This window comes from Hyaena hyaena, unplaced genomic scaffold, assembly GCF_003009895.1.
Source record: "Hyaena hyaena isolate Hyena2069 unplaced genomic scaffold, ASM300989v1 scaffold_198, whole genome shotgun sequence".
In the NCBI taxonomy this organism is placed as follows: domain Eukaryota; kingdom Metazoa; phylum Chordata; class Mammalia; order Carnivora; family Hyaenidae; genus Hyaena; species Hyaena hyaena.
Genome location: NW_024080829.1, coordinates 1,054,277 through 1,074,157, shown reverse-complemented (window position 1 = coordinate 1,074,157; position 19,881 = coordinate 1,054,277). Strand labels below are relative to the sequence as shown.

The 19,881-nt window shown below is 36.1% G+C and overlaps 1 protein-coding gene across 1 annotated transcript in view; it reads left to right on the top strand.

The window, feature by feature from the left end:
• The window catches only part of SPATA5 (spermatogenesis associated 5), a 323,817-nt gene that overhangs the window by 96,199 nt on the left and 207,737 nt on the right, over positions 1-19,881 (top strand). The window contains exon 14 of the mRNA XM_039241597.1: positions 12,100-12,226. Within this exon, the coding sequence (XP_039097528.1) occupies positions 12,100-12,226 (127 nt within the window). The remainder of the gene's footprint in view (positions 1-12,099; positions 12,227-19,881) is intronic.

The following is a 19,881-nucleotide window of genomic DNA, read 5'->3' as shown; positions in this document are numbered from 1 at the left end:
TCAGCATTCAAGAGTCTCTCATGGTTTGCCTCTCTCCCTTTCCCCCACCATTTCCGCCCTTCTTCTCCCCCTTGTTCCTCCGTCAAGTTCCTCCTAATCCTCCTATACGTGCAAACATATGATATTTGTCCTTCTCTGCCTGACTTATTTCGCTCAGCATAACACCCTCAAGGTCCATCCATGTTGCTACACATGGCCAGATTTCATTGTTTCTCATTGCCATGGAGTATTCCATGGTATAGATAAACCACATCTTGATCCATTCATCTGTTGATGGACACTCAGGCTCTTTCCATGTTTTAGCTATTGTGGAGAGGGCTGCTATGAACATTGGGGTACATGTGCTCCTATGCCTCAGCATTTCTGTATCCCTTGGGTAAATTCCTAGCAGTGCTATTGCTGGGTCATAAGGGAGTTCTATTGTTAGTTTCCTGAGGAACCTCCACACTGTTTTCCACAGGGGCTGTACCAGTTTACATTCCCACCAACAGTGTAGGAGGGTGCCCGTTTCTCCACATCCTCGGAGACGTTTATTTTTTGAATAAGAGAATGAAGACTTAGAGAAACTAGAGATTAGGTTCACGTAGTTGGCTGTTAGCAGAGTCTGACTTCACTATGTTTTAGTGTCCTTTGTAAATGAATTTTCTTTCAAAATTAAGCACAGATACTATCTTTTGGATATTTGTTACCTGTCTTATGTTCATAGAAGCACTATCACCTTCATTATAAAGAGCCATTTGCAAGCTTTGGAATACATTCACCTGTCAGAGAGCTCTAAAAAAGAATTAACTGAAGTGCTAAATGATACTTTTTTTCAAAATATTTTAATAGGTTTTATGCACACTAACTCTATAAGTGAGTCTGGACTCACAAAATTTGTCAGTTGTGCCAAAGATATACAAAGATACTCTTTATAATGTTCTGATACCAGCGTAATTAAATGATAACAAAGGCTAGCAACAATAATGAAGATCATACTTTTTAGGTCAGTGAGAAGACATTTTGAAAAAGGTCGTTGCCTTCCTTGATATTGTAATTCATTTTGTAGAAAGGTTACCACGTTACCCTCTGCCCAGGCCATTCAGTCAGACTTATTTTATTATAATCCAGCTTATTTTAATCAAGTCTTTTCTCAAGCAAGCACCCAAGTCACTGGGTTCCAAATCCTGGATATATGCAGCTATATTTAGAGCATATAAATTAAGATCCTGAATCAGTATCCACCGCTCTCCCCCCTCCAAAAAGCAAAATTCATTTATTTATTTATTTTTGAATTTTTTATTGTCAAGTTGGTTTCCATATAACACCGAGTGCTCATCCCCACAAGTGCCCTTCTCCATGCCTATCACCTCCCTCCTGCTCCCCCCACCCCATCTGCCCTCAGTTTGTTCTCAGCATTCAAGAGTCTCTCATGGTTTGCCTCCCTCCCTCATTTAGAAGACAAACAAAAGAGAGTAGGAAAAAAGATGAGCAGAACTTCATTTGTGTAGATCCAAGAAATCAAACAGGTAGAGATTTTCATGTCATTAGTCTCTTTCTTGACCTAAGCATTTCTGCATCTGAAAAAACAATCTTAAAAGTATATTAAATTTGTTTTAGAAGGTTTTTCATTCTCTTAAAAATCATTTTTAAAATTAAAAAATATATCTGAGAATTATAAAAATATTCTTATCTGGCAGTTTTAGCTATTCAAAGTAAATCATTCCTTGAGTATTCTGAGGAGCCAAAGTATTATCACATTTGCTATTCTCACAGCTAATATACAGTTAATATTAAGTACCTATATACAGCAATTTCCTACTAACAAATCTTACAGAAACAGAGTATTGTTCAGTAGTTTATTAGACTTACTGGTTTGTGCAGGCCTAGTAGTTATGAAAGGCTTTGGAGGAATTGTTCTTATCTTAGTATTATGTTGGTGGGTTTTATGGCAAAATTTAAGGAAGTTTGATACCTTTCTGTCATGTTGTAAGTCAGGCAAGGTAGGGAGCTGGCAATAGAAATCTGGATGTACTGACCTGAAAATCTATGCTTTGTGTCAGCAAACATTTATATGCCAGACTCCCTCTTATTAGTCTATTTGTTAAGATAACTTGAAAGAGGTATAGATTTCTTTGTTAAGCCACCTATAACAGTGAAAATTCTAATAATGATAATGTTTGTAACTACTATCTATTATTATTTTCATTGTGCTGAGTATGGTGCTAGATCTTTTATCTATTTTATCTAATTTGAGGAAGGTATGAGCCTACCAGTTTTAATTGAGAAGAATTGAAGTTCAGAGAGGCTAAGTACTTTTTCCATAAGATTACACAGAAAAATGGTAAAGCTGGCATTTGAATCGATGCTTATCAAATATCAAAGCTCATTCCCACATTCAAAGCAACCTTCCCAATGAGTACTAACCAGTGGATGTTTTACTGGAATGTTTTGTGTTTTTTTTTTTTAACATTTATTTATTTTTGAGAGCCAGAGCATGAGCAGAGAGGGGCAGAGAGAGAGGGAGACACAGAATCTAAAGTAGGATTCAGGCTCTGAGCTGTCATCACAGAGCCCAATGTGGGGCTCAAACTCATGAACCATGAGATCATGACCTGAGCCAAAGTTGGACACTCAACTGAGCCATCCAGGCACCCCTGGCATGGTTTTTAAAACTTCATATTGTATAATAATTCATTATGTCCTATAACTTTAACTGAATTCTTTTATCAGTTCTAATAGTTTTTTGGTGGAATCTTTCACATTGTCTATGTATAGTATTATGTCATTTGCAAATAGTCAAAGTTTGACTTCTTCCTTGTCGATTTAGATTTCTTTATTTCTTTTTGTTGTGCGATTGCTGTGGCTAGAACTTCCAGTACTATGTTAAACACCAATGGTGAGAATGGACGTATGTCATAGTATGTTCCCTCAAAACCTGGTTTGCTGAGGGTTTTCATCATGAATGGTTGTATACTTGGTCACAGGCGTTTTTCTGCATCTATTGAAATGATCATATGGTTTTCATTTCTTTTATTAATTTGTTGTTTCACATTGATTAGCAAATATTGAACCACCTTGCAACTCAGGAATTAATTGCACTTGATTGTAATGAATGATTTTTTAAGTGTATTGTTGAATTTGATTTGCTAGTATTTTATTGAGATCTTTTGCATCTGTTCATCATGGATATTGACCTGTAGTTCTCTTTTTTAATGGTGTCTCTACCTGATTTTGATATCAGGGTAATGCTATACACCAATAATGAGGCAGCAGCAGAGAGAGAAATTAAGGAATCAATCCCATTTACAATTGCACCCAAAACAATAAGATACCTAGGAATAAGCCTAATCAAAGAGGTAAAAGATTTATACTCTGAAAACTATACAATACTGATGAAAGAAATTGAAGATGTCACAAAGAAATGGAAAGACATTTCATGTTTATAGATTGGAAGAACAAATAATGTGAAAATGTCTATACTACTCAAAGCAACCTGAACATTTAATGCAATCCCTATCAAAATACTATCAGAATTTTTCACAGAACTAGATAGAACAAACAGTCCGAAAATTTGTATGGAACCACAAAACACCCTGACTAGCCAAAGCAACTTTGAAGAAGCCAAGCAAAGCTGGAAGCATCACAATTCTGGACTTCAAACTATATTACAAAGCTTAGTAATCAAAACAGGATGATAATGCACAAAAATAGACACCATAGATCAATAGAACAGAATAGAGAATCCAGAAATGAACCCACAACTATATGGACAATTAATCTTTGACAAAGCAAGAAAGTTGGATTGTGTTCATGACAGTAGTGTGGGGATGTCCAGGGTTGTGAAAAAATTCTCTTCCAAAAATTGCTTTTGGCAAAGTGTACACTGAACTGTGAGTTTAAGGATCACTTGTTTCTCTAACACTGTGTTTGAGTCAAAACTCTACAGATATAATGAGTATTGCCGAGGTTAGCTTGGAATTTTTACTGGGAAATTATGGCAGAATGGAAAAATACATACTTTTATGTCATTCTCTATGTTAACAGTTTATACAAAACTACAGTTATGCAGAACACATGCAGCTTGCAGAGCTCTAAGACAGCTGGAGAATATAACTCACTATATATTCCTCTACTTGTAGGATATCCTGTTAATCTAAAATAGTTTATTTACTGCTAGGTTCATGGTAATATTGATCATAATCTGACAGCATAGTTTTAAGCTGGAACATTCAAGGCATTATTGATTCTTGACATTCATTATATAGTATATGCTTTTAGTTTTTGAATTTTGGTGCTTATTTCTCCTTAATTAGCATCTGTTTTTTCAATACCATTAAGTGTTTTCATTCAACTGTATAATAAAATTAGTCTCTCCCACCTCCCTCGCTTTGTGCTGGTTTAAAAGATGGCTGTTATAGATACTTCAGCTTTACTTCGGCATGATGGTGTATTTGGTTTACAAAATTCTCAAGTTATTTATGCTTTATAGTATTATGGAAAGACTGTAGACTCTGTAGTCAAGTAGATATGTATTCATATCCTGCCACTGCCATTTGCTAGCTGTGAAGTCTTGGGCAAATTACTCAACCTTTCTGTGCCTCAGTTTTCTGTGCTGTTATTGGGATGAATAAATTAGCACATGGGATGCATGGCACAGAACAAGTTATAAGTGTGTCATTTTTCTTAAAATACAATTTATTGTCAAGTTAGCTAACATAACTATACAGTGTGCTCTTGCCTTTGGGAGTAGACTCCCATGATTCATTGCTTACATACAACATCCAGTGCTCCACCCAACAAGTGCCCTCCTCAATGCCCATCGCCCATTTTCCCCTCTGCTTTGTCCCCCACCCCCCACCATCAACCCTCAGGTTGTTCTCTATTTAAGAGTCTCTTATTGTTTGCCTCCCCCTCTATTTGAAACTCATTTTTCCCCTTCCCTTCCCCCATGGTCTTCTATTAAGTTTCTCAAATTCCACATATGAGTGAAAACATGATCTTTCTCTGACTGACTTATTTCACTTAGCATAATACCCTCCATCTCCATCCACATTGTTGCAGATGGCAGGATTTCATTCTTTCTGACTGCCTAGTAGTATTCCATTGTATATATAAACCACATCTTCTTTATCCATTCATTGGTTGATGGACGTTTGGTCTCTTTCCATAATTTGGCTATTGTTGATAGTACTGGTATAAACATTGATGTGCATGTGCCTCCTCATTTCAGTACCCCTGTATCTTTTTGATAAAATTCCTAGTAATGCAATTGCTGGGTTATAGGGTAATTCTATTTTTAATTTTTTGAGGAACCTCTACACTGTTAGCAAGAGGGCTCCCCTTTCTCCACATCCTCGCCAACATCTGTTGTTTCCTGGGTTATTAATTTTAGCCACTCTGACTGGTGTGAAATGATATCTCACTGTGGTTTTGATTTGTATTTCCCTGATGATGAGCAATGTTGAGCATCTTTTCCTGTGTCTGTTTGCCATCTGGATGTGTTTTTAGGAAAGGTATCTATTCACGTTTTCTGCCCACTTTTTCACTGGATTATTTGTTTTTCTCGTGTTGAGTTTGGTAAGTTCTTTATAGATTTGGATACTAACCCTTTATCCTATATGTCATTGCAAATATCTTTTCCCATTCTGTCAGTTGCTTTTTAGTTTTGTTGATTGTTTCCTTTGCCGTGCAGAAGCTTTTTATCTTGATGAGGTGCCAATAGTTCGTTTTTGCTTTTATTTCTCTTGCCTTCAGAGACCTGTCAATTAAAAAGTTGCTGCACCTGAGGTAAAGAGGTTGTTGCCTATTTTCTCCTCCAGGGTTTTGATGGTTTCCTGTCTCACATTTAGGTCTTTCATCCCTTTTGAATTTATTTCTGTGTATGGTGTAAGAGAGTATAATTTCATTCTTCTGCATGTTGCTGTTCAGTTCTCCCAGCACCATTTGCTGAAGAAACACCTTTATTCCATTGGATATTCTTTTCTGCTTTGTCAAAGATTAGTTGTCCATACATTTGTGGGTCCAATTCTGGTTTCTCTATTCCATTGATTTGTGTGTCTGTTTTTGTGCTAATACCATACTGTCTTGATGATTCTAGCTTTGTAATACAGCTTGAAGTCTGGAATTGTGATGCCTCCAGCTTGGTTTTCTTTTTTGACATTACTTTGTCTATTTGAATTTTTTTTTGGTTCCATACACATTTTAGGGTTGTTTGTTCTAGCTCTGAGAAGAATGTTGTTGCTGTTTTGATTGGGATTGCATTGATGAATAGATTGCTTTGGGTAATATTGATATTTTAATAATATTTGTTCTTCCAATCTTTGATCGTGGAATGTTTTTCAATTTCTTTGTGTCTTCTTTAGTTTCTTTCATAAGTTTTCAATAGTTTTCTGCATACAAATCTTTTACATCCTTGGTTAGGTTTATTCCTAGATATTTTATGGTTCTTAATGCAATTGTAAATGGGCTCAATTTCTTGATTTCTTTTTCTGTTGCTTCATCATTGGTAATTGAAATGCAAACAGTTTCCGTACATTGATTTTGTATCTTGTGACTTTGCTGAATTCATGTTTCAGTTCTAGCAGCTTTTTCGTGGAGTCTTTTAGGTTTTCCATTTAGAGTATCATGTCACCTGCAAAAAGTGGAAGTTTGATTTCTGTTTTGCCAGTGTGGGTGCCTTTTATTTCATTTTGTTGTCTGATTGCTGAGGCTAGGACTGTCAGTACTATGTTAAACAACAGTGGTGAGAGTGGACATACTTGTCATGTTCCTGATCTCAGGGGAAAGCTTTCGGTTTTTCCTCATTGAGGATGGTATTACCTGGGGCCTTTAATGTATGGCTTTTATGATGTTCAGGTTTGTTCATTCTATCCTGACTTTCTTGAGGGTTATTGTTAAGAATGGATGCTGGATTTTGTCAAATGCTTTTTCCTTTTTTTCTTTTTAATATTTATAATTTTGGGGAGAGCACAAGTGGGGGAGGGGCAGAGAAACGGAGACAGGCTCTGAGGTGAGCTCTGTGGTGACAAGCTGACGGCAGCAAGTCAGATGTGGGGCTTGAACTCACAAACCACGAGATCATGATCTAAGCTGAAGTCATATGCTCAACTGACTGAGTGCCCCTTTGTCAAATGCTTTTTCTGCATCCATTGACAGGATGATATGGTTCTTATCTTTTCTTCTATTAATGTGATGTATCACACTGATTGATTTGCAAATATTGAACCAGCCCTGCAGCCCAGGAATGAATCCTACTTGATCATGGTGAATAATTCTTTTAATGTACCTTTGAATTCGATTTACTTGTATCTTATTGAGAATTTTCATGTCCACGTTCATCAGGGATATTGGCCTGTAATTCTTTTTAGTGTGGTCTCTGTCCAGTGTGGGAATCAAGGTAATGGTGGCTTCGTAGAATGAGTCCAGATACTTTCCTTCTGTTTCTGTTTTTTTGAACATTGCTTTAAATGTCTAGTAGAATTCCCCTGGGAAGCCACCTGGCCCAGGACTCTTATTTGTTGGGAGATTTTTGATAACCGATTCGATTTCTTTGCTGGTTATGGGTCTGTTCAAATTTTCTATTTCTTTCTGTTTGAATTTTGGTAGTGTGTAAGTGTCTAGGAATTTGTCCATTTCTTCTAGGTTGTCCAGTTTGTTGGCATATAATTTTTCATAGTATTCTCTAATAATCATTTGTATTTCTGGGTGTTGGTTGTGAATTGTCCTCTTTCATTCATGATTTTATCTATTTGGGTTCTCTTTTCTTTTTGAGAAGTCTGGGTGGGGTATATCAATTTTGTTTATTCTTTCAAAAAATGAGCTATTATAGTCATTGATCTATTCTCCTGTTTTGTTTTCTTTGGGGTTTCTTTGCTGCTCTGCTTCTAGCTCCTTCATATGTGAGGTTAGGTTATGTATTTAGAATTATTCTTGTTTCTTGAGATAGGCCTGGATTGCAATGTATTTTCCTCTTAGGTCTGCCTTCTGTGTCCCAAAGAGTTTGAGCTGTCATGTTTTCATTTGCTTCCATATATTCTTTAATTGCTTCTTTTATTTCCTGGTTGACTCAGTTATTCTTTAGTAGGATATTCTTTAACCTCCCTGTACTTGGGGGTTTTCCAAATTTTTTCTTGTGGTTGATTTCAAGCTTCATAGTGTTGTGATCTGAAAATATGCATGGTATGATCTCAATCTTTTTATACTTCTTGAGGGCTGTTTTGTGACCCTGTATGTATGTGATCTATTTTGGAGATTGTTTCATGTGCACTTGAGAAGAATGTGTATTTTGCTGCTTTTGGATGAAAGTCCTTGTGGTCTGATGTATCATTCAGATTTATTGTTTACTTATTGATTTTCTGCCTAGATGATGTGTCCATTGCTATAAGTGGATTATTAAAGTCCCCTACAATCACAGTATTATTATCTATACATTTGTTTATATTTGTGATTAATTGACTTATATATTTGGGTATTCCATGTTAGGGCCATAAACTTTTATAATTGTTAGGTCTTCTTGATGTATAGACCCCTTTATTATGATCATCTCTTGTTATAGTCTTTGTTTTAGTTTCTCTGATATAAGTATGGTTACTCTGGCTTTCTTTTGACATCCAGTAGTATGATAGATGGTTTTCCATCCCCTCACTTTCAATCTGTAGGTGTCTCAGCTCTAAAATATGTCTATTATAGACAGCATATAGATAGATCTTGTTTTATAATCCATTCTGATAACCTCTGTCTTTTGATTGGGGCACTTAGTCCATTTACCTTCAGAATGATTATTGAAAGATAGGGATTTAATGTCATTGTGTTATCAGTAGGTTTCATGCTTGTGATGATGTCTCTGGTCCTTTGTCATCTGCAGCATTCCACTCATGGAATCCCCTTAGGATTTCCTGCATGGCTGGTTTAGTGGTCATGAACTTTCCGCTTTTGTTTGTCTGGGGAAGCCTTTATCTCTCTTTTATTCTGAATGACAGCTTTGCTAGATAAAGGATTCTTGGCTGCATATTTTTCCCATACACCACATTGAATATTTCCTGCCATTCCTTTCTGGCCTGCTAAGTTTCATTGGACAGGTCTACTACCTTTATGTGTCTACCCCTGTAGATTAAGACCCATTTTTCCCTATCTGCTTTCAAAATTCTCTTTTTATTTTTGTATTTTGCCAGTTTCACTATGAGATGTCATGGTGTTGACCTGTGACATATCATAGTTGATTTTTTGTTGATTTTGAAGGGGGTTCTCTGTGCCTCTTGGACTTAGATGCCCATTTCCTTTCCCAGATTAGGGGAGTTCTTGGCTATAATTTGTTCAAATAAACCTTCTGCCTCATTTCTAGGTCTTCTTCTGGGCTTTGTATAATTTGGATATTGTTTCATTTTATGGAATCACTTAGCTCTCTAATTCTCTCCTCACGATCTAGTTGTTTCCTTTCCCTCTTTTTTTTTTTTTAAATTTTTTTTTTAATGTTTTTTATTTATTTCTAGGAGAGAGAGAGACAGCGTGAGCAGGGGAGGGTCAGAGAGAGAGGGAGTCACAGACTGAAACAGGCTCCAGGCTCTGAGCTGGCAGTCAGCACAGAGCCCGATGCGGGGCTCGAACCCACGAACCGCGAGATCATGCCCTGAGCTGAAGTCGGACGCTTAACCGACTAAGCCACCCGGACGCCCCATCCTTTCCCTCTTTTTTTTCAGCTTCATCATTTTCCATGATTTTTTCTTCTGTTATACCTATTCTCTCCTCTGCTTCTTCCACCCTCACTGTCTCTGCATCTAGTTTATTTTGCATCTCATTTATAGTATTTCTTAATTCATTGTGACTATTTCTCAGGTCTTTATCTCTACAGCAATAGATTCTCTGCTGTCTTCTATGCTTTCTCAAGCCCAGCTATTAGTCTTATGACTGTTACTCTATGTTCTTGATATAAGATATTGTTTATATCTGTTTCCAGCAAAACTCTGGCCATCATTTCTTCCTAGAATTTCTTTTGAGGAGAATTCTGTTTTCATCATTTTGGCTATGTTTCTGTTTTTTATGTGTTTTAAAAGCTTGTTATGTGTCCTGCACCTTTGAGTATTATTATATTAAAAAAGGATCATACACTGTCCAGGTTCTGGCACTTCAGGAACTGTTTTCGGAATGTGTTGCATGCACTCTGTTGTTGAAGTTTGGCTGCTCTATCTCACTGTCAGTCGTCTGCAAGGCTCCTCCTTGCTTGTAGTGATGGAGTGTTTCAACTTCAACCAGGTGTGCTCTGATTTGTTCACTGAAGTAACACTGGAAAAAAGGAAAGGTAGTGGGAAGCCTGATCCCATACAAAGAGAAAAATCAAAGGTAGAAAAGAAGATGAAGCAGAGAATCAAATGAACTATAAAGTTTAATCCAGAGAGAGAGAAAAGAAAGTGAAGAGAAGAGGAGGAGGAGGAGGAGGGAGGAAGGGAGGAGGAGGGGGGGAGGAGAAAAGGTGTAAAAAGAATCAGATAAAAATGCCTGATTAAGCAAACAAAACAGAAAAAAAAATTAAATAGAAAATAAGAATTGACCGAAAAACAAATCAGAATCTATGAGCCTGATTCCAAAAGAAGAGAGTAGAAAGAAAAAGAGAAGAACAAGCAGACACACCATCAAACAGACAGACAAAAACAAAAAAACAGTTGTCTCTTGGTGGCTGGCACCAGTGGCTGTGCTGGTCTGGAGGAGAGGCCGTTTGGTTGTCTCAATATCAGTTTTCCTACAGTGGATAAGCAGTTGCCTGGCATGGAAGGGTGGGTTTGGTGTAAGCAGGTCTCGCCTCCATTGGGAGCTGCTGTGTTGCTCACTGAGTCCCCATATGTTAGTGTTGGAGAGAAAAATGGTGACATCCCAGTTTCTCCTCACTGAACGGGGTGTCTCAAATCATGCTGTTCATGAAGCCCTCACAAAATAGCATGGGCAGTCAGCCTGCTCTGCTCTACAGTCTCCCGCACTTCCTAAGTGCTTGGCTGGGATTCAAAACCCAATGTCTTAAGGGGCCTGGCACCCTGTGGACCCTGTTCTGGTGTAGTGCCCCTCAGTTCTGTGGATAAAAAGCTTTTGGCTGGCACCTGCAGGGTCTTTTGTCCTGTGAGAGGCAATAAACTCCCTACCTACAGTACTTGAGGAAGGGGACTGTTCTCTTGCAGTGTGCCCCTGAAATCGCTACAGCACCTTGGGGCAGCTTCTTCCCCCACACTCACACAGAGGGCCGACTCAGGTTAGAAGAAAGTCATGGACTTTTGAGACCTCTGAGCTTCAGCTCTTAAGGCTGTTTGCAAAATAGTAACTAGCACTCTCTGTATTTCTGGTTCCCCAGTTCTCCATTCCGTGCTCTGGAGAGATTTTCCTCTTGTGCTAACTCAGTACCGCAATTTCACAGCCCCTTTGTCTTTTTCTCCCTTTTGTCCCTCCATAGAGCGTTTCCCTCCTTTCTCTGCCTATGCCATTTTTACCTGCCCTGATTCACATACATGCACCTGCATCCTGCCCAGCTGTCCCCCTCCACCTGTGGAGATCCTTCTGCCACTCTGCAGATTGATTCTCTGGTATTGCAAGTGATCTGACCTCAATACACCTGTGTTTTAGGGATGAGGGAAATCCCAGTCTCCCTACTTCTCTGCCATCTTAACTCCTTCCCCTGAAATATTAATATTTTGAAAATTCAGGGTATATTAGAAATAACCCATTTGTTATGGGTGTAAACTTTTTGTTTCACATAGGCTTTAAACTTCATTTGCGGAATGGGTTTTTATTTTAGTTTTTTTATTTCTAATTCCTATCACTATATTTTCCATTTAAAATGCAAATGTTGATTAACTTACATGATTTTCTGTATATTTGATGAATTGTTTTAAATAATTTTGTATCTTGCCTCCCAGATCTTATATATTTCAATATTGGAGAGAAAATGAATGTGGTTGTTGATGAAGGAAAAGAAATGATTTGAATATAGTTAGTTTTTTGACATGGTAATTCAACAAATAATGAATTCTGAAGCAAATGTTGTAAAATAGACATAATGTTATTTGTTATACAATTTGTTTTTATATAAAGTACTTGGGCATAGGCAAAGAGTTTTAAAACTATATTTTTAAAAATCAGTTCTTCAGGTGCCGGGAATGTAGCTGACCGTGTTCTGGCTCAGCTCTTAACAGAAATGGATGGTATTGAACAGTTAAAGGATGTGACCATTTTGGCAGCTACTAACCGCCCAGATAGGATAGACAAGGTAAGAAAGAAAACAGCGTGAGTGTTGTAAAAACAAAAACTGGGTCATTTAATGATGTTAGTTTTATCTTTTCTATCAAATTACTTTGTAATCAGTTTTTCATTTAGAGGATACTGAAAATCTTAAACTAAAGGATATAAAGAGAGCAGAGTAAAGCTTTTATGTATTTATTGCTTATGATTTGATATTAAATTATTTTGTAACCCCTTGAATTTTCCCTCCCTCATTGTTGCATCAAACTTTCAGAGAGAGAATTGAAGTTCTGAAATTTTTTTTTTTGTTTATGTCATCTGATTTATTAGTTTTAAGAAGTATTTAACATTTTCATTCATATTAAGGTAAATTTCTGGCTTTTTAGTATTAGTTAGACTCAAGTTGTTATCCACAACTTATTAGAATTCTTGGCCTACCAGTTGCTTTCAGAGTGATTAGAATAAAAATGACAATGGATTTTATCTCTCTAAGAAACTAGGCTACAGCATTAAACTAAATAAAATTAACTCTTTCAAGCCGTTGCTACCACTTATTCTTCCCTAGGTTGTAGTTTAATAAAGGGAATCTACTAAATTTTAAATGTCTAATTTATACTTAATGTATAATTTTTTGCAAGGATTTAAATTGAGTGTAAAAATTTCTCCCGTAGCGTGAACCAATTTTTCTTTTCTGGTTGTTGACATTATTGCTTCATATATATGACCTATGAGCTCATCCCTCCCTCCCTGTGCACATAGACACAGACTTCCAGTTCTAAAATGGGAATTAGAAAAAAGTGATACTTTTGAAGTTATAAAAGGAGCTTTTATATGGAAAGCAAGCCTTGCTTTCATCCAGTTAGGTATTTTACTATGTAGTAAAGACTTGTTGATCAAATGCAGGTGAGAAAGCTTTGGGCCTTAATAAATTGTTCCCTTTCTGATGCAGTATTTTATAAGAAGATAGGTGAATTCTGAGCATTTTTGAGATCTGTGTCCATGCTGAAACATCTCTGATGACTATGAACTAAAAAAAAAAAAAAAAAAAGAGCTGTATTGTAACAAGCATCATAGAAATTGCTGAAAGAGGACACCTAGATGTCTCAGTCAGTTGAATGTCCCAACTCTTCGTTTGGCTTAGATCATGGTCCCAGGGTCGTGGGATTGAGCCCTGTGTTGGGCTGATCATGGAGCCTGCTGATGATTCTCTCTTTCATTTTCTCTCTCTCTCTCAAATTAAAGAAAAAAAAGTGCTGAAAGAGCCCTTAGAGATTACCTGATCCCACCCTTTGGTTTCACAAATAAAGGTGCTAAATCCAGAAAAAAAACATCTTCCTCCTAGTAAGGATACATTATATTTTTTTGACATTTTCTCCTGGTTACTCCATGGCTAATGAGCTCTAAAATTGCTTAGGTTTCCTTCTCTACAATGCCTGATCTAATAGTGCCCTTCTTTGGTTTCTTAATAGCAAATGTCCTCAATGTTAGATACATTTCTCGAAGCAGGACTTTGGGCTTATAATAAGCAACTCTGGGTTCAGGCGCCTTGGTGGTTCAGTCATTAAGCATCTGACTTTGGCTCAGGTCATCATCCCACACAGTTCATGAGTTTGAGTCTCACATTGGGTAGGGCTATGCCCCACTTTGAGTGAACACGTGCCCCAATTTGGGTAAAACACAAGCCTTGGGTGAGCCTCACTTCTCTCTCTCTCTCTGCCACTCATGGGATTCTCTTTCTCTCCTCCCCCCTCTCTCTTAAAATCAACAAACAATACCAGATCTCTGAGTTCTTCTAAATCAAACTGTATGACTCAGCCTGATTGGTGCTTGTCTTAGTTATCTCTTGCTGTGTTACAGATTACCTCAAATTTAGCAGCTTTACACAACACCCATTTATTCATATACAAACGTACATATATTTTTATGTGTACTTATATGTGTGCTTGTGTGTATGTATGTATATATGCATACATTAGATATATCATACATATACCTTGATTAGGTTTAAGTATTAGAAATCCAACTTTTTTTTTAGTTGTTTTATTTATTTTTGAGAGACAGAGACAGAACATGAACAGGGGAGTGTCAGGGAGACACAGAATCCAAAGCAGGCTCCAGGCTCTGAGCTGTCAGCATAGATCCCAATACAGGGCTCTAATCCACGAACCGTGAGATCATGACGTGAGCCAAAGTTGGATGCTTAACCAACTGAGCCACTCAGGCACCCCAGAAATCCAACTTTTTTAACCAACTAATTTTGGATGAGCAGATTTGTTTTAAGATGAAAATATTTGCTAATAAGATTCAGACTTATTTTCAGCAGGTCAGGGGAATCGAAATGTTTTTAATTTCATATTCAAATTTTTCAAAATTTGTTTAGTTTGTAAAGGATGAAATAATAAAATTATTCATGACAGCAAAACATTAATTTGCAAACAGGAAAAAGTATTTTTGAGTGGTATAAGAATAGTTTCAAGATCATCAAATCACATCTTATGCTTTTAAGTACAGCTTTGAATTTAGTACATTATACCAGGATCTAAGTGTTCTGTGTATTGTGTTCTGTAATTGTACAGAAAAAAACCACTTACTTTTTGTTATTATACTTTTGTTTCTACTGAGATATACTATATAAAAAGTCATCTTTCCAATTTTTTTCCTCTGAAGAACTATTTTAGAGCATTATTTGTATGTTATTTAATAGTACTTTATTTAATAGTAGTACTCTAAAAACTTTCAGTGCATGTGTGATTTTAACATGGTGTTCATTCAAAATGTGCCCTGAAGGTGCTGGTGGAAACAAAAACAGTTGTAAGAGACCATATAAAAACAAAAAACACTTCCTATTATGAAACGAATAGACAGTTTTCACTACCTGCCTTGTCTGAAGGAAACTGTTAATAGGAAGAGTATACATGACAAAAGAATTAAAGTAAATTTCATGTGCTGATGCTAAAAGGTAGGTGTTTTCTTAGCTTAAAACTGGAATAAAAAAATAAAAGACTGTCCTAGTGTTGAAGAATAATACATGTGGTATAACTCTGGCTAAATTTTAATTAAGGTGTTTGGCCCTGTAAATTGGCTAGCATACTTCATAATCCTGTTTCCTGTTAACCGACAACTTCTATGTCATGGTGACCTTAAGTTGATATGTTAAAAGGGGGAGAATTCTTGGACTGTCAGAGCAGTGAAATTGACATCATTGTGTAACCCATACGTTGTGTGTGGTTATTGTCTTTTATGGACAATGCTTCAATTTCATGTGGTCTGGGTAAACTAAAACTGGAGTTTCTTGGGCATCCCGGTGATTTCAACAAAGGAAGTAAGACACATAGCTCAGGAATCACACTGTTCTCTTTCTTGCTTTGTTGTATTTACATGTCAAATACACTAGCTGTGATGTAGCACACTGTGCTGAGTGTTTGCTTGTGGTCTCTGGTGGTATCCTGAAGTCTCCATAGACCTTTTATGCCCTACCTTCTCCTCCAGTTGATAAATGAGTGAGGAGAAGTTATATCCCCTTGTGTCCATTTTGCATAAGAATGGCAGGATGTCAAAGATAGACTAAGATGAATGATATTGTATAATGTCAGGTAGACACACTGACTTTAGATGTATGACCATATGGATTTCCTCAGCATCAAGAGACTGTAGAATAGCAAACAGCTAAATTATTACTGATGCCCAAATAATAAAGAGCCCAAACTATAGGACTTCAATATTGTTCTTTGTTAAGCTGTTGTTTGTGTGTCCCCTTTAGAAAAATATAATGTCCAGTGCATGACATTTCATGTATTTGTGTTGAATATTAAGAAAGAAATGGTCATGTCATCTTTCCCAGGCATTAAACAAACCTTAGAATAGTTTAGTTTTATGAATAATTTTGAATTTAGTCATTTGATTACTTTTAGTACTGATGCCTAATTAGGCTTTCAATAATTATTACAAGTATAAAATATCATCCCTAGTCTACAAACCTTGTTTTCTTATAATAGTAAATTTGTAGAACTTTGAAAATTCTGCTCTAAGTCATCTATGGAAAAGACTGTTCAGTCGAGGAAAATTTTGGAAGTTATATTGAGATATTGAATAATCCAGGGTTCAGAATTATTTTCTAACTTAGTATGTTTACCTCATGGATATAATAAACTGGCATTGATTTTCCTTCTAGTTTTTTTTTTTTTTTTTTTTTTTTGGAAAAGGAAATGTATTTGATGTGTTAAATATGACATAATACTTTTATTTCTTGAATATTGCATATTAAAAGTTGGTTTTATGGATATCTTTGTAACATGGAAGAAAACTTAGCATGTTTAGAAATGTCAGCAAACGAGACGCTAAATATATGTGGCTTCCAGTTTTCAAATGAATTGCGTTCCAGAAATACCTTTAGAAGAAACAGTACAAATATATTTGTAGCTAGCTTTTCTTGCTACTCTTCCTGCTTTTCTTCCCTACTCTTCCTAGTTGTGCCATTCTTTTAATATTGCTGTTCTCAGCTAAGTCTGAACTAAAAACCAAACTACTTGGCCTAATAGACTTTAAAATTTTAAATATTAGAATTCTTTGCTTTCTTGTATTTTAGGAGAACATATTTACTAATATTTAATATTTATCAAATTGATGTTGAGAGTTTTGGGGGGGATTATAAGAAGAGCTGCCGTGTGGGCAGACCTGTGAGGCTTCCTCCAAGTTCATCTTCTAATTTCAGCTTTACCTTCATTTTATGGGACTCTCAGAGTGGTTTTATTATTAGTGACAGGTGTTTGTTTTGTGTTTTTACCTTTATTTTTCTTTAATATTTATCTATTTTGAGAGAGAGAGTGTGCAAGTAGGGGAGAGGCAGAGAGAGGGAGAGAATCCCAAGCAGGCTCTGCACTGTCAGCAGAGGACATAGGGCTCAGTCCTACAGCTCTGGGATCCTGACCTGAGCCAACATCAAGAGTCAGATGTTTGACCAACTGAGCCACCCAGGCGCCCCTGTTTTGTATTTTTAAGGATTGAAATGTTTTCACCGTATCTATTACGGTAGCAGCTGTAAGGGTTTCAGCTTTGGGGATGGGCAATTGGGAGAGATAACAGAAGAGAAGTCGGTCAGAGGTTGTATGTATTTATGGTCATATCTCATTTAGATGCTGATAATATAAAGACTGTTAATTCCAGGGTCAGCAAACTGGCTAACCACTTGTTTTTATATCTCTCGTGATCTAAAAATGGTTATTACATATTTAAATGGTTGAAAAATATCAAAAGAAAAATAACAATTTTATTAAATTAAAAATGAGATGAAATTCAAATTTTGGTCCCCGTAAATAAAGCTGTATTAGAATACAGTCACCCTGATTTGTTCATCTATTGTCTATGACTTCGTTTGTATAGAGTAGTTACAGTAGAATAGGCTCATAAAGCCTAAATTATTTACCATTTGGATCTTTACAAAAAATGTTTACTGGCCATTGAACTATCCTTGTAAGCTTTTAGAAGTTTACTAATGATTCTTAATTTGAGTCATTCATACATGAGCCACAAGGTTTTTTTTAAAGATTGTTTAAATATATTGCATTAATTTTCTGAAGATAAATTCTATATAATGGCTTAAATAATAATAGAAAAGTTGTATTAACTTGTTTTTTCAAGTATATTCCGTCTCTTCTTGAAAGTTCTTTTAATATTTTAATTTTTAAAATATGTTTTATGGACTAAATAATTATTCTTTTCAATTGAATGACTCCTCAAAACCCACAATATAGAAATGCAGGTTTTTAAATTATATGAATATTGTATTTCTTCATGGCACGTGAATCTTAAAGTTTCATTGTTTTTTAGCTTTTTATAAATGTGAGTTGAATGCCCTTTTTAGTGTTAATATTATCATTGGAATTTTCAGGCTTAGATATTTAAATTTTTAGAAGTTAAGATTCTGTGCTTAGATATGTTTGTTTGGTAAATAATATTTGATGTCATCATGAAAATAGAATACATCTAATCTTCTATTAGATAAAAAGTAAATAACATAGTAAATATTGTCCTTAACATCTAGGTTGTAAAGAAAATTAATGTTTGGTGGTGACAAGGTGGCTCAGTCGGTCAGGCCTCCAACTCTTGATTTCAGCTCAGATCATGATCTGTGAGATCAAGCCCCAAGTCCAGCTCCTTCCTGACAGCACAAAGCCCACTTAGGACTCTCTCTCTCCCTCTCTCTCTGCCCCTCCCCCAAGCTCACTCTAATTCTGTCTCTCTCTCTCTCAAAATAAAGAAGTAAACATTCAAAAAAAGAAATTAATTTTTTCAAGATTGGAGAGAACTTCAAAGACTTTGATAGTCTAGTTATCCTTCTGATTCATTGACCCCTTATTGTAAACTTTCTACCCGTCATTTCTTCATCCTTTGCTTACTCATCTACACTGATTGAGGCCGGGGGCTGGGGGTGGGCACTTACTAACTCATGAAATAGACCACTGTGTCTTTGTCTCAGACTATTAGGAAGTTTGTTGTTCTACTGAACCAGATGTTATGGGTCTCCCCAAAGCTTCCACAAACTAGTCTTGTGTGTCTTGTCTTTACATTGTGTCTCACCAACTAGTCTTCTCTTCTCCAGACTTGACACTGTGCTTTATTACATCTTTGGCATTCTTATCTTCTCCCCCCCCCCCATCTGAACTGTTGTCCATTTGTTCCTTTCTCTCGGAAATTACCGCATCCACAAATGAATACACTGTAATAGGTTGTGTTCTGATTAGTTCAGAGTTTAGTGAGATACTTAATGCCTTTAATCTGAATTCCATGCTTCTGCTAATGCATTCCAGAATTGTGTTAGTTTGAATCACACTGTGGATTGCTATTAAATTTAAAGTCATCAAGAACAAAACAAAAACAAAACTAAGATGTCCAAGTCTTCCTTAGAGTCTTCTGCTAAGTTATAATTTCCCTGCTTTGGGCTTCTGTTATTAATTTAAGTCTTGGAAGTTGAGCCACAGTGCAATCAGATCTAGAGGTCTTCCTTCAAGTTCAGCCCCTCTTAAGCTTTTTCTACGTTTTACATGCTTCTCAGGGATTTGTTTTCCTTAGGTTCAAATGATTTCCCATTAGTTTCTGCCAACATCTGCTGGGGCTTTAGGCCTTAGAAATAGAGAAACTAATTCTTACTAAATTCATCTCATTAGATCTGATAGATCTTTCTAATTTGTCAAGTGTGAGATTCTGTTTCTGCCTTTCCCCGTGTATGTCTTATATTGTTAATAGCAGAGGCATTCTATATCATCATTACCAAGAAGAATTTCTGTAGCTTTTTGACTTTTTGAAAAATAGTTTAACTTAATTATTTATTAACTTAAGTAATTTAGAAAGAGTTGAAAATAAACTCGCCTTGTTTACCATAAGAATACATATACTGAAATGCTTTCTGTTTTCTCTGATGGAAATAGACAAGACTTAAATTACATTGATGAATTTTAGAAATGAAATTATTTAAAATGTATTTTTTTAGCTTTAAAACAATGCTGAAATATGTAGCTAATGTCCTCATCATTTACCTCCACTTGTGTAGCTGCAGTTTCATGTATTTGTGATATTAGAGGTATTGTATTGTATGACGAGTTGTGTAATTTTCTTCTTTGAACATTATATTTACAGTGTTTTGAGCACAGGCCTTCTTTTTCTTTTTTTTTCTTTTTTTCTTTTTTA